The sequence below is a fragment of the Ricinus communis genome, chromosome 4, assembly GCF_019578655.1.
Source record: "Ricinus communis isolate WT05 ecotype wild-type chromosome 4, ASM1957865v1, whole genome shotgun sequence".
In the NCBI taxonomy this organism is placed as follows: Eukaryota; Viridiplantae; Streptophyta; class Magnoliopsida; order Malpighiales; family Euphorbiaceae; genus Ricinus; species Ricinus communis.
The window spans coordinates 23,105,925-23,120,371 of NC_063259.1; the positions used below are offsets into that span (position 1 = coordinate 23,105,925).

At 25.7% G+C, this 14,447-nt stretch overlaps 1 protein-coding gene across 1 annotated transcript; it reads left to right on the forward strand.

Annotated features, from left to right (window-relative positions):
- Window positions 1-352: 352 nt before the first annotated feature.
- LOC8285793 lies at window positions 353-1,091 on the forward strand. The gene has a single exon (XM_015726886.3). It carries the CDS (start codon window positions 476-478, stop codon window positions 800-802), a length of 327 nt encoding a protein of 108 aa, XP_015582372.1. The 5' UTR covers window positions 353-475; the 3' UTR covers window positions 803-1,091.
- The last annotated feature ends 13,356 nt before the right edge of the window (window positions 1,092-14,447 follow it).

Consider the following 14,447-nt stretch of genomic DNA (forward strand, 5'->3'; position numbering starts at 1 on the left):
GTAGATAAAGAATTGTTTCTTTTTCTTTTCACTTGATGAAATTGTGCTTTCTACATCCACCACTACATAAACTCTTTCACTTATGTTAAATAAATACGATGGAAGTAGAAAATAATTGAAATTTAAATAGAAATGAAGCCATTAGATACAAGTAAAACTAGTGGAGCAAGTGGCAACGTGTACCACGAGCCTAATTCTTAATAGACGACTGCAACTAAATCAACCCTTTTTTTTCCATCTTCCTGGCTGCTCCACGTTTTTCACGTCACTACTGTGACGACACTACGCTTACCGACTCCAACGTCACTCTCTCCCTCACCGCCGTCCACTACATCCCTAGAATAAAACCGGATGCACCTCCCCCCAAAGAAAAAGCAAAAGAAAAAAAAAACACCATTCAATCCCATAATTCTGAAACTTCTAAATTATTCTTTTTTTTTTCTTCAACAGTACGACACTATCTTTTAACTTATCCATGAAGGCGGAGAAGAGAAAGCGGGAGACTGACGGCAAGGAAGTAGTTGGTGCTCCGGTGGACGACGATGAAGTGGAGGAGTTCTTCACGATTTTAAGGAGAATACACGTGGCAGTCAAGTACTTTGAGAATAATAATAATAGGAGCAGTAAAAACAATTGCAAGAGATGGAAAACGAGGTCGTTTGAGAAAGAGGTAATTGAGGATGTCAATAGTGGCCGCGTTGAGCTACGATGGAGGAAGGAGAAGGAGGAGAGTTTTGTTGGTGAGAATACGGGTTTGGATCTCAACTCGGATCCTCCACCATCTGAAGATAACTCCGCTTAACTGTTTTACAGCTGTCAACAACCTTAAACACTTTCTGCAACCTTTTATTTCCTTTTTCCTCTTCCTTTTTCTTTGACAACTATTTTGCTGCTTACGAGAATCCATAATTATGTCCTTTCGAAAAAGAAAAGAATTCATAATTATGTCAATAAATTATATGTACGAGCACATGGCTGAATCCACCACTGACTAATGAGTGTTCTGAATTTGGATGTAAACAGAAGAATTATTGTGCTCTATATCGAACATTATTTTCTTTAGCAGATTTAATGTTATTCTGAATTTAGTATTTCTTATTTTATTTTTACGAATAGAAAACTGATCATTCGAATGTGTAATTTAAATTGGTAAAACCCATAATTTTCTCCCTTATTTCTTTCTATCGGTGTTTAGGGAGATTTAATTATTACTGGAACTCATTCAATAAAGCTAATAATTTGACTTCTAATTCTTTTACTATTGAGCATTTCAATTAAAAGTTTGTACTATGTAAGCATTTCCTTTTCCTTTTTAACGTATTGAGATAGTAGCTCAGGCCTCTCTTTCTCTCTAAAACCTTTATTCTCATCAACAAATTGGATTTTCTTTAATCAATTGGATCCGTTTAGAGATATTTCTAAAGTCGATTTGTGATTTTATAAAATCACTTATTACAAACTGACGATTAATAGAAAAAATTTTATTATATATTTCTTAATTTTTTATTTTTCATGCTAAGATATACTATTTATCTCTTTAAATGAAATATTCATATTCTTAAAAAAGTCTTTTTTCACTATATATGTTATAGTTATTTTATAGAAATATCTTTGAGATAGTTGTAAAATTTGAGTTTTTAACTTTATAATGTTTTAAGTTACAGGTATAGTTATACACTAATTATTGATAATCTAGTGAATTATTCATTTTGTATTTCTAGAATACTTTAATCTCAATAAAGAATATACTAACTTGTTTATATATATATAACATACCAAAACTATATATTGCTCTCTATTTATAATCTATTATTTAAGAAACTAATACGCACGAAATATGTTTTTTCTTTTTGGTGATTATTAATTCCTCTAGTTCATGTCCCTCAGTCTACGGTCTTGTTATCTTATTTATAAAAACAAAACAACAAAATTTTGATTATTAGCTTTCATTCAATTAAAAGTTTTATCAAATGAAAATATACTATTTGGAGGACTAATTAAAAAACAATAAGTAATAAAGTCTAAGGGCTAATTTTGAATTTTGCCTACATTGTCAAAGCAGTATGTTACTCTCTTCGTAATATACCATCAGAGGAGGAATGCATGTCTAAATATATAAATCTTATTCATATTATCAAATTTTAATTTAATTTAATTTAATAAACATTTAAATTTAATTTTTATAATTTCATATTTAATTTTCAATTTAACCTAATATTCACTCGCACTTTATTTCTTTTAATAACATTTAAATACTTGTATGTTGTATACACAAACGTATTGAATAAAACTGTATTATCAAAAAATATTAAATATTCATAAATAAATAAAAAAGAGTTGAGCTTTCTTATAAATTACATTAAAAGTTATGATATTAAAATGAAAAAATGATCAAAATTTAGATGTCTATGTGTTCGGCCTATCATCAAATAAGGATATAATAACAACAATCCGTGTAGTTCTAAACTAGTTAATGTAGCCCTAAAGTTCTACTCAAGTACTGCAATTGTTTTATTACTATTCTTTTTAATTAATGATTTTTAAAATGCTATGAACGATTTAGCAATATCTTTTTTATACTCTTGCAATTGCGCCTTTTTAATTAATTGAATTTTTAATGATACTGTATGCTCCTCCAAGCTTGAATGTTGCACGTCATGCCCAAAAACAGTTTCAGTCCCAAATAATATATAATATACAGATTGTAAAGAGTATAGAAACAAAGGAAAAATGGATGTTGTAGTTTCATATTCATGATCCATAGTTGGTGTCTGCGTAGCTGGTTGTTAATATTATTGAGGTAAGTGGGCCGTTCCAACCTCAAATCATGAAAGCATTTTGCAGTCTATTATTAGCCAGAAAGGGGTTTGCTGTTTAATGTGAGCCTCGTTTAGCCCACAGACCTATTTGTAACATGTTATTTACGACAAAACATGTTGCGAGCCCTCAACGACCCACTGCAGAAGTTAGAAACCGGTAATAAGCACCCGTCTGATATAAAAGTTTCAGGTTGAAATGATTATCCATGTAGACAAACCCAATAATGCTCAAGAACACCAGCCGAAGCTTAGAAGCAAAACAAGACGACACCCCCTTGCCTCCTCACCACCAACACCAACACCAAAATCAGGAATTTCCTTTCAATCAAAAAAGGTGGATTTAATGAAAAATGATTTGAGTAAAAGCATATCGGTTGGCGAGTGGGGTGGTAGTTGGTGGTGGGTTAGTTCGACAAGACTCTTGGTTAAAAGTTACAAACCCATGACAAGCTATACTATGGGCTAAAGGATTAAAGCCCATAAAAGATATCCCTGCAATTTATGTTATAATAAATTGTAAAACTTTTAACTCTCGTCTTAAAAAAAATATTCTTCTATTTAATAATAATAATATAATATATATATTAGAAATATATATATAATAGTAATATTTTATCTTACTATATTATTATTTTATTATTTTATTTTTATTTATATAATATAGTAAGTTATTAATATATTTTATTTTGATATGTTATTATTTTATTAATAAAATTAAATATTAAGCTAAAAGAAAAATCTTTTTAATAATCAAGGACTCTTTATGCTATAATTTTTTCGAATTATAAATTTTATTTGATTTCAAATATATAATTATAAAGATATTTTATATATTATTTTCTTTTTAAGGGGTAATTAGTTATTATTATAATTATTATTATTATTATTATTATTATTATTATCTAGAACAGCTGAGAAAAACTATTATGGACAAGATGTACAATTTTCTTCCTTCCTTAATTGACATGAGCTATACCAACTTACTTTAATCAGACTTCATATATATCAACATTTCCTGTATTACATGTTTATCCATTTAGGACCTCATCTACCCTTCCTTCCTCATTTTCAGTTTCATGTATTTTGCAGCAAGAACTTCCCACCTAACCTACCTTGCAGAACGGGCAACTAAATATATGTATCACTGCAACAACTTCAATTTTGTGAGATTCAATACTTTAATCGCCCAACTTTCAGCTGTATCACTATATCTTCAACTGTCTATGGCTTATTAATCACATGATACTGCTTTCCTGTTTCTACTTTTCTTTCTAATTAATTTTCGTTGTTGATTGATTACTAGTGTTTGGTGAAAGGATAATTAAAATCTAAAATATTATAAAGGTATAATTATTAAATAAATCACCCATTTTGTATTTCTTGATTTCTGCTTCAATATAAAAGTTGTCCCATGTATAGTTTTTGTTATATTTTAAAGTTTCTTTATTTTTTTATAAAACTAAATACTAAATCGTCCATCAAAATCAATACAGTCAAGAGATTATATTGAAAAATTAAAATTATAACTTAGTTCTTGAAGTTATACTAAGTATATAACTCGTTCAGAATTAATATTTTATTATGTTACAGTATAATTATGAGATGACTCGATAATTCTAATACTTTATTATTGTTATTATTATTATTATTATTATTATATCAATAAATTTTATTTGATAATTGTATCAAAAACTAAAATTAAAAATAATATTAGAATATATTACTAAATTTAATAAAAAAAAGTTACGTGTTAGATTTAAAGATAAGTTAAAAATATAAGAATTAACAGTTAAATCTATTATAAAATAAAAAGTTTATTGAATAAGTAAATGCAATTTATTATTACTTTTATGATTAGATATTTCTTAGTAGGTCCGGATGAATAGACCTCCAAATACCTTTCTTCCCTATTTAAATATACTCTTTTCAATAGTTACAGTATCTACATTTATGACATTATTTTATATAGATATATGGACTCAGGTTCATGATATTTTTAAAATTTTCTAAAAGTTACTAATTTTTTTATGAGCTATTGTTATTTATTTATATTTTCTAAAAAATTTCAAATTCAGCTAAAAATTATTAAAATTCGATCAATAAATTAAATAATTTTTGAAATTTTAAAAATTGTATATTGATAATAATTTTGTAGTTAATCAACTTGAATGAGTATTCATATACAACCGTTGTATTATCTATATTTAAAAATTAGATGGATATAACCTATTTATTTCCCATTTAAATCTATGACCCATACCTTTTTTCAGAGAGTGGGTATGGATGGACAATAGATAAAGTAAACTTGCCACTTCTAGCTATTATCAATCTAGTTGTTTGATGCATGATATATTTATAATAATAATAAATATGTTTTTCTAAATTTTATAACTCTACTTATATAAATAGTAAAAAGAAATTGAATATGAAGATATTCTTTAAACTCATTTATCATGTTTGTTTTCTCGATTACAAAAATAGAAAAAGTAAAAAAAAGAAAAGAAAGAAATTATCAACTTAAAACTTATTGATATAAACAAATAGCTAATAACAACTTGAGCTTTCAAACAAAAGAAAATGAAGCAAATAGCAATCATTCTCAATAAATTGTGTAAGATATCATACAAATCAATAACATTTATTTTTATTTTATTTTATTAATTTATAAATATAATTATATATTAAATTAGTCAATTATATATAGTGTTTAATTATTTATCAACTAGATATATTTTTTATTTATTTTTGATATTTGATAAGTGTTATTTTATAGATTTATTTATAATTTATATAAATAATTAAATTTTTATTAATAATATATAATTATAAAAGATATATAAAATAAATAAACTATTTAAAATAATATTGACTAGTAAATTTTAATTAGTATTTCTGTAACAAAAGTGTTAATGGCTAAGCAAGAAAATTCGAAAACCAATACCTAAATTACTAAGGATTCGCACACTTACGTGCGACAGCGAACCACTCCTATTATTGGTTGCTGTATTTTGACATTATTTTTATAATAAAAAATGCTGAAAAGAATATTTATTCTTTTAAAATTTTACAGGCATAAAGATGAGTGAAAATATTCTTTAATCCACTTTGGAAAAAGAAAAGGGGGCAGCGTTATATTCTTCTAGGTTCAATTATGAGTTGCCAATATCCTGGAAAGTTACTTCACAGATATTCTCTAATGCTGTTTTAGTTGTTCTGTTTGAAATCATCCTTCTGTCTCTTTCTTCTTTTTCTCTACTCAAACTTCAAACTTAATCCGCTTGAAAATTATATGGATCTTATGTATTCTTTGAAAATTAAATTTATGTCCATTATAACTCTGAGTCCTTTTAAATTGAATCCTTCTAACCATATATGTAAAATTTATTATAAAGACTATTACAAATCAACCAAATAAATAATTCTATAGAGAACTAATGAAACATTTGTCAAATAAAAGCTGCCAAAGTGGAATGAATTAATTGTTCGGCTAACTATACGAAAAATTCTATTTTGTTGTCCTGACGGTTGAAAATATTGCCAAAATTTCTTGGAATCTTTCTCAGAAACCAAACAAATATTATATATGGAGATAAATCCAAGTAAAAAGATCCAACCAATATCTGCAGAGTGGGATACAGAAAATTCTGTCAAGACATATTGTCTTATGCTTCACTAAAACAATTGTTAGAATAATAAAGCAAGCTTATGAAAGATGGGACAAAAAGACCATCAAACAAAAACAAATGACCAAATGATGTTTTTGTCCCAACTGTAGATTATAATAAATATAGTACGAATCAATTAATCAACACCATCGAAAGGAAACTTAGGAGCTAATCTCACCGACAAAAAAATTGAAGGCAGAGCTACCACCTAAATTAACACACACACACGTATATATATTAAAAAATCTAATTTCACATATTTGGCTACCTAACAAAGACAATGTTTAAGGTGCTTAAAATTGTCTGCCCATGTGATGTTCCTTTGTTGGAGTGGGGACTAGCTAGCTAGATACACCCTTCATGCCATGTTTATCTTATCTTTCTTCCATATATATTAGATATTAGGTTTACTTCCTTCCTTTGTGGCTAGTGGGTGATGTCTATCATTCACATGGTATTGAATATGATTTTATTAAATTAGGCCATTTGCCTTTTCTTTAGGTTTCACATTTATTTTGCAAAGCTCCTCGATGCTGACTATCTACCTTTTCCATTTTTATTTTTTTTTAGAATGAGAAATTATGGTTTACGTTGTTCGCTCTATAATTTAGATCAGAAATCTTTTGACTATTTTTGATGTAGTATATTTAATTATTAAATGAATGAGATGTATTTTTAAATACTTTATATTTGATGTTACTCATCTTATGATAGAATATTGCAGAACAATCAAAATATCCGGTTAAATAAACATCAAATTAAGTTGTATATTATATATTTTAAAAAAAATCCTTGTTTAGATTTCAATAGAAAAGAATAAAGTCTCCAACTATATAGATGAGAGGGTCCAAGCTTTTAACATGAAAATTCAAAGGTAACATTCCTCAACCCAACCAAAATATTAATTTTGGAGAAAAGAAATCTTGGCAGGGAAAGAATTGATAAAGATAAATGAAACTGGCATTTAATCTTCTTTGGTGGTCCTCAAAAATGAATCTGCCGACTAATAAGACAACTTGGTACTATTTGGCAAACAACCACTCCTGGAAGTGTAAAATCCACTTGGTATGGAAAAATATACTCTTTTCCTTTTCAATTAAGAGTTCTTCTTGAAAAATATTCTACAAAAAAGTGATCACCCAAAAAATGAAAGATTCTTCCCTCATATCTATCTATTTGTGGGTTGTATCCGATTATAATCTTTCTGAATAAAAAATAAATACTATACTTTTTATTTCAAAAATAATTATTAATAAACTAAATATTTATATATATAATAAAGAAAACCCAGTTAAAACTACTAGCATCAATTCCAAATTTTAGAATTTCTTATAAAAGAATTCTCAAAAATAAACTTATTTCTCTTTAAAATAATAATGATAATATACTATTTTTTAGTTAAAATAATTAAATTATAAAATTAATTTATTAGTTAAATATTTAATTATAACTAATAATCACAAATCAGAAGATATAAAAAGATATTAAAATTGCACATTAACACGAATTTAATATACCCCTCATCAAAAGTTGTCTCATTAATATAGCCGTCAACGATAATTTAGAAGTAATATAACATATCCCATTTGTGTTAATACGTATATAAATATTGAAGGAAGGAAATGGAAATTAGGATTCTTCATGGCATGATTGCCCATATTTGTTGGATGTGTATGTAAATTAATTTGTTGGCTTCCTGGACCAAAAGATTTCCACAATCACACAGAAAAGTAGTGTGAAGAACGAAACTTTCAAAGTTTGCTTTGATAATCAAAGAATTAATGTAGTGGAAAAAGCATTATCAGGAAGGAAGCTTAAAGTCAAGTCATCTAGAGAAGGATAATCCTAGAAGAAGCATAGAGCACGATAACGGGTAAGGATAGCTTTCAAGGAATTTCTATATTCAAACTTTATTGGAAGAGGACAATACATAGTGCTGTTGGCCCACCAAAAGAAACCCAAATCCTGGGGCAATAAAATGCTGTTTCTCCTTTTTTCTTTTTCCAAGTTAGATGTGATTCTTATTTCCTGGAAAGGTAAAACAAATCGTGTACAAAATATGAATCCTTGACCCATTTCTAGTTATATATGGAAATCTCAATTTGTTGTCTGGTGATTCAATAATTTTGACTAAGCCGCTTAAGAATCTGAATTCGATTTCTAAAGAAATAGTTGCTTGAGATATTCTTCTAAGAAAATTAGATCTACAATTTGAGTGGATTTCTTTTTATATCTGATTTCGAAACTAATTATGATTTTATAAATATTTTATAATAATTACATCCAACAAAACTGCTACCACTAATTGTTTTTTTTTTCTTTTCTAATTTATCAAAAGAATGAAATGTCAATTTCAATGTATAAGAAAAAGTCAATGAAAAGAAATTCAATTGGTGTTAAAATAAGAGAACCTGTTAAAGTGAGTGCGGGAGACCCATTAAAAAATAAAGGAAATTGGATTGCTGTTTTGAATTGGGTATCTAACCTTGTGAACCGTGTGCTCAAATTCTAACTTAATGGACTATGATATAACTTTGTTTTTAAACGCATACTTTCTGGAAGGAGATTAATTATGCAAAAGCCGCCTAATCATGGAAAACTATGAAAAGAAATTATTCAGTAATTAAAATAAAAATACATGCATAACATGAACAGTAATATATCATTTTCAACAACAGTAATAAAGCATTTTTATTTTATAATTCAACGATTAATAATATCAAAATATTACCTAGAGATTGACACTTTAATTTTTAAATAAATATATTGAGAAGCACTAACACAATATTTCTAACTAATAAAACATATAAAAAATGTCTAAACTCGTTATATCATACTTAAAGTGATGTAATAATTATTTCACTATAGCTAGTTCAGGCAGAACAAAATAATAATTATTATACTGATTTAGGCATTTGAGGTGGTGCAATCATTATTTTACTGACTTACCTAATTGAGGCATATAAAATAATAATTATTGTATTGATTTAGACACTTTTAATTATTTTACTGACTCTAATATGTAAAGTGATACAGTGGAGCCATTATGTATGGATGTTGTTGAGACCATAATATTTATTATATTGGCTCAACTATTTGAAGCGATGTAGTATTTATTTTACTAAATTGTATAATTGAGGCGGTGCAGTAATCTTTTTAAATACTTAAAGCAATGCAATAAAGAACCTTGGTATAAAAATTTTATTGAATCACCGCGCATAAAATATAGTAGAGAATAAGAATGGATTATTTGGTTTGAAAAGCTAAAAATAGTGGAGAGATGTTTTAGAATAAAGTATAGATAAAAATTGTCATGTAGGAGGGCTACTGCACCACCTTCTATATAACAACTTCATGTTCAACTTTTTAGAAAGTGGGAGAGTTGATGGCACCATTTTCTTAGAGATAGCTTCACGTGCTTAATTATTTCAATAAATTACTTCATTAAGGATGTTGGTTGAAGCAGTTATTAGAGACATGATCACTAAGCTGAGTAAGTCTATAAATTGAAGAACTCACTTCAGAATTATCAATAATCATTTCAACAAAAATCATATCCAACAAATCAACAGTACTTAGCAATATTTTCTCTATAGTATTGTAGTTTTTTACTCATTCAAATTTTCTTTATGTTCCTTAATTCCCTTAGATTAGATTTATTTTAGTATTCATAAAGCTTTTAATTTTATTAGTTTATTTTGTCAGCTTTTAGTTGCATGTCTTTATATTAAAACAATAATTTCACTTAGATTTTACAAAGCTCTTAGGAGTAAAGTTAAGAACCCATAAAATCTTAGCTCCCTTAAATTCGTACAGTATAAAAATTATATTGACCGAATCAATTTATTTTTTATTAAATACTTTAACTTTAAAGCAATTCACCTTTGACATGCTCACAATACTAGCATATATGAAGAGCCAAATATTATACAAACAGAAATCAATTCTCATATTTAAAGTAATTTAATCTCCAAACGTCAAATCTTTCAAATAAAAAAAATGTGCAGTTTTGGAAGTAAATAAACTATACCCAACATAAAATATTTTATTAAGAATTTAATTCAATATTTACATTGTATTTGAAATATATAAATTTCATAAATTCTTAGAGAATTCATTTGTAGATTATACTCTATTTGTTTGGCATAAACAAAAATTTAATTACAATTTTATTTTATCATAAATTAAAAATTGATAATATTATTTGTTATTTTAAATAATTGTGAGATCTTTTAATAATTATAATATTAATGGTTTTTGTATTTAGACTCATGCGACTGAGAGAACTTCATACAAAAAAGTCATCCAACACTTATAAATTGGAATTCGTCAGCAATATTATATTCAAAGCACAAACCATTTGTCTAGTAGCACACTATATATTTTGATCTTGTTCTTCACATACCTTTTAGTCTTTGATGACAGTTACCTAAAGTCTTACTATTACTTCTTCTTCTTTTTTTTTTTTTTCTTAAAAAGAAACTATATGTTAATTTTATATTTGCTATAAATTCAAGTAATTTGACCTAATTTCTGTGAAATTTTTAATTGAGATGCGAAATTGACATTATAAAGACGTAGTTTTGGTTGAAGTACTATCTATTAACATTTTATAGTTGAAACTAGAAACTAAGGGCTGCTAACAAACTAGATATACAATAATATTATTATATCAATTCTTTTATAAATATAAACTAAATCGAACCAATTGAAACCCACAACTTGAATTCCACAAATACAAATCTTTTGTCCTAACATTTTTTATTAATAATTATCAATTACAGAATAAACAAGTCGAGAATATTGCCACAGTTTTCAAATGAGAAAAACGTGCTTCTTCATTTCACATATTAAATCAAATTCTTTATAAAAATAAAAGTTTAACAAACATATCATAACAAAAATGATATAATATAACCTCCAATGATCTGAAATTCTAAAAGCGCCGTATTTTTACAAAAAATACTAAAAATAATATAATTTATAAAAACAACTAAAAATAATGATAATTTATAATAGTTTTTACTCTATCTATAAGCTTCATATTAAATATATTATAAAAATATTTACTAATGTCTTATTAATTTACAAATATATAGACTATAATTTTTTAAATATTTTTAAGTATTTAAATAATATATATTTGTTCATTCAACACTAAAATTACATAGTTTACAGTAAGACAACATAGTTTAAGTTTATTTAAGTTATTTATATTATACACCAAAACTACATTGTTTTTATACATAGTTTTTATTTTATTATTTTACTTTAATCAATTTAGGATAAAAAATAAATTAATAAGATGTTAATAATAATTAAATTTACATAATTAAATACCAACTTAATTAATAATATTATTAATCTAACACTTGATTAAGTAATACTAAAATTATTCAATTAGAGAATTTACAATTAAAATTTAATTTATTATTATATATTGTTATTTTAATATAATACAAATTGAATTTTTATGATTTATTTATTTATTTATTTTTAATTAGAATATGTTATTTTTTTAGTTAATTATTTATTTATTAAACTCCTTAACGAGTTAGCTCGCAAACTCTTTAACGAGCCAGCTCGCAAGCTCAAACGAGCTGAATATTACTAAGCTTGAGCTAGGCTCGTTTATTAAACGAGCTCGAAAATGAACTCGAGCTCGACTCGTTTATTTTAATAAATAAATTCAAACAAGTTTTTATCGAGCCGAAGTCTGAGTATCTTGGGAGTGGCTTGATTCATTTGCAATAACAGTCTTCATTGGAATTCAACTTAAATTATTTCATTATTTTAATTAAGAAACTAAATGTTTTGCAAATGTTGACAAATTAAAGCGAAAGAGAACAGAAAGCAGCCATTCTTTTTTCTCTCTCTCTCTTCGAAATCAACCAGTGGAATTCAATATTCCCCGGTGGCCCTTATGCGCTATCATCTTTTTGGATGTGCATTAAATAGATGTTGAGTTACTCAAATTTTATTATAGCAAATCGAATTTTTCTTATAATATTAGAAAAATCTATAAAATATCTATGGTTTTAATATTTTATAATTTAAATATACAATTTTATAGATAATAAATAATTATAAATCCCTAATATTAATGGAAAAGTAACCCCGCATGAGCAGCATAGTGGAAAGAAAAACAAATGATAAAAAGGGATGACCACTCTGTTATTTCTAGAGTAAATTTTATCTGTTGAGCATCGCACCGTTCCATTCATAACCGTCAGATCATTAAGGCCGAGAGGTGGATCTTGCAATCAAGCTCCCTTCTGTCTTTGCATTAGAGAGCTAATTTCTATCTGGCCATAGAAAACCTTTGCACTTAAAAAAAATATAAAAAAATATATAATATTTTATATTATCATAATTTCAAATATTTTATTTTTTCTACATAAAAAATATATGCATTATAACATTAAAAATAAATAAGTTATTGTTGAAAAATTTTAATTTGAAAGATTTTTATTTTTTTAATTTTAATTAATTATCATTATCATATTATTTATATCTAATAATATGAGTTTAACTCTTAATTTTTTAACCATTATATTAGAGTATAAATGCTACTAATTTGATGAAATTTATATGATAATTAAAGAATAATATAATAAATTATTACTTTAAATTAATATTATTAGATATAAATAATGCAGTAACAGCAGTTGATCACAGTATAGATGTTGAATCATTATAAATATAAAATTTTTAAATTTTTACTGTATTTATAATTATATATTATTTTTTATCTAAAATTATAAAATTATAAAAGAGGAAACCATATATAATTATTTTTACTTGTCCCTATCAAATTTTCAAAAAAGAAGGATGAATCCTTTATTTGATGCATTAAATACGTTGAAGGGTAAACTTAAAGAAAGATAATAAGGAATGGAGATAATTTTCATATTAAAAGGGTATTATGTATTTTTATTATCATTGTTTAAAAAAAAAAATTATTTAAATATATATAAAAAATTTGAAAAATAAAATACATATTATTTATTTAATATAAAAATACTTTAATTATTCAAATATAAATGTCTGAAACGACTGCTCTTTCTTAATTTTAACGTACCATGACAGCTTCTAACGTGTTCCTGCCAGAAAATATATATTTATTCGTTGGAAGCTGCACCTTGGATCTGATATCCATGTACGGCTATGAAATGGTCAGATCTGTAGAGTTTCTCAAGGTTAAATAAGTATAAAAATTCTAAAATCAGATTTGTGTATGTTAGTATTTACCTTGCACTATAAAAAATATATATATATATATATATAATAAATTAGATTCATAATTAAATAAAAAATTAACCTATACCTTGGACTAGTTTAAAAATAAAACAGCAATTTCTCATTAATAGTTAGTTTTTAACAGTTTATTAATTTTTTTATGCATTAGTATTTATTGAATTATATTGTAAAAATTAATTTTTTGATAATAGATGGATATGTATATAATAGTGCGTTGAGCTGGGAGATAAAAAAGACAAAATTTGTACTCCACATCGTAAGTTTATTTTTTATTTTACAGAGTTTTTATATAATTATCTCGGTAATTTTAAAATTTAGATTTATAATTTAATTAAAATAATTTATTAGCAAGTAATATACAATATTTTGAATTTATTTCTTTCACATATTACTTTAATTTCGGAATACTATTTCAGATAATGATATAAAACATATATCATGGAATCAATTTATTTACGTATAAATCTAGAGTTAGTGTTCTTCATAGCCGTGCTATTTCATTAGTGTCAAAAAGTTTATTTGATTACCTAAAGAAAATAAAAAAAAATAACGAGTGGGTAAAGTTGATACCACTTCACAACCGTAGGATCTGCACACATCACCAGATTACTCGTCACATGTGTAAACAAGACAACCATTTAATAAGCTGTCGGCTTCTATTTTATCACCCTAAACCAATTACTTTTTATCTAAATATTTTAAA

Coding starts and splice junctions, on each gene's coding strand:
- LOC8285793 (XM_015726886.3), top strand. CDS start 476: ATGAAGGCGGAGAAGAGAAAGCGGGAGACTGACGGCAAGGAAGTAGTT.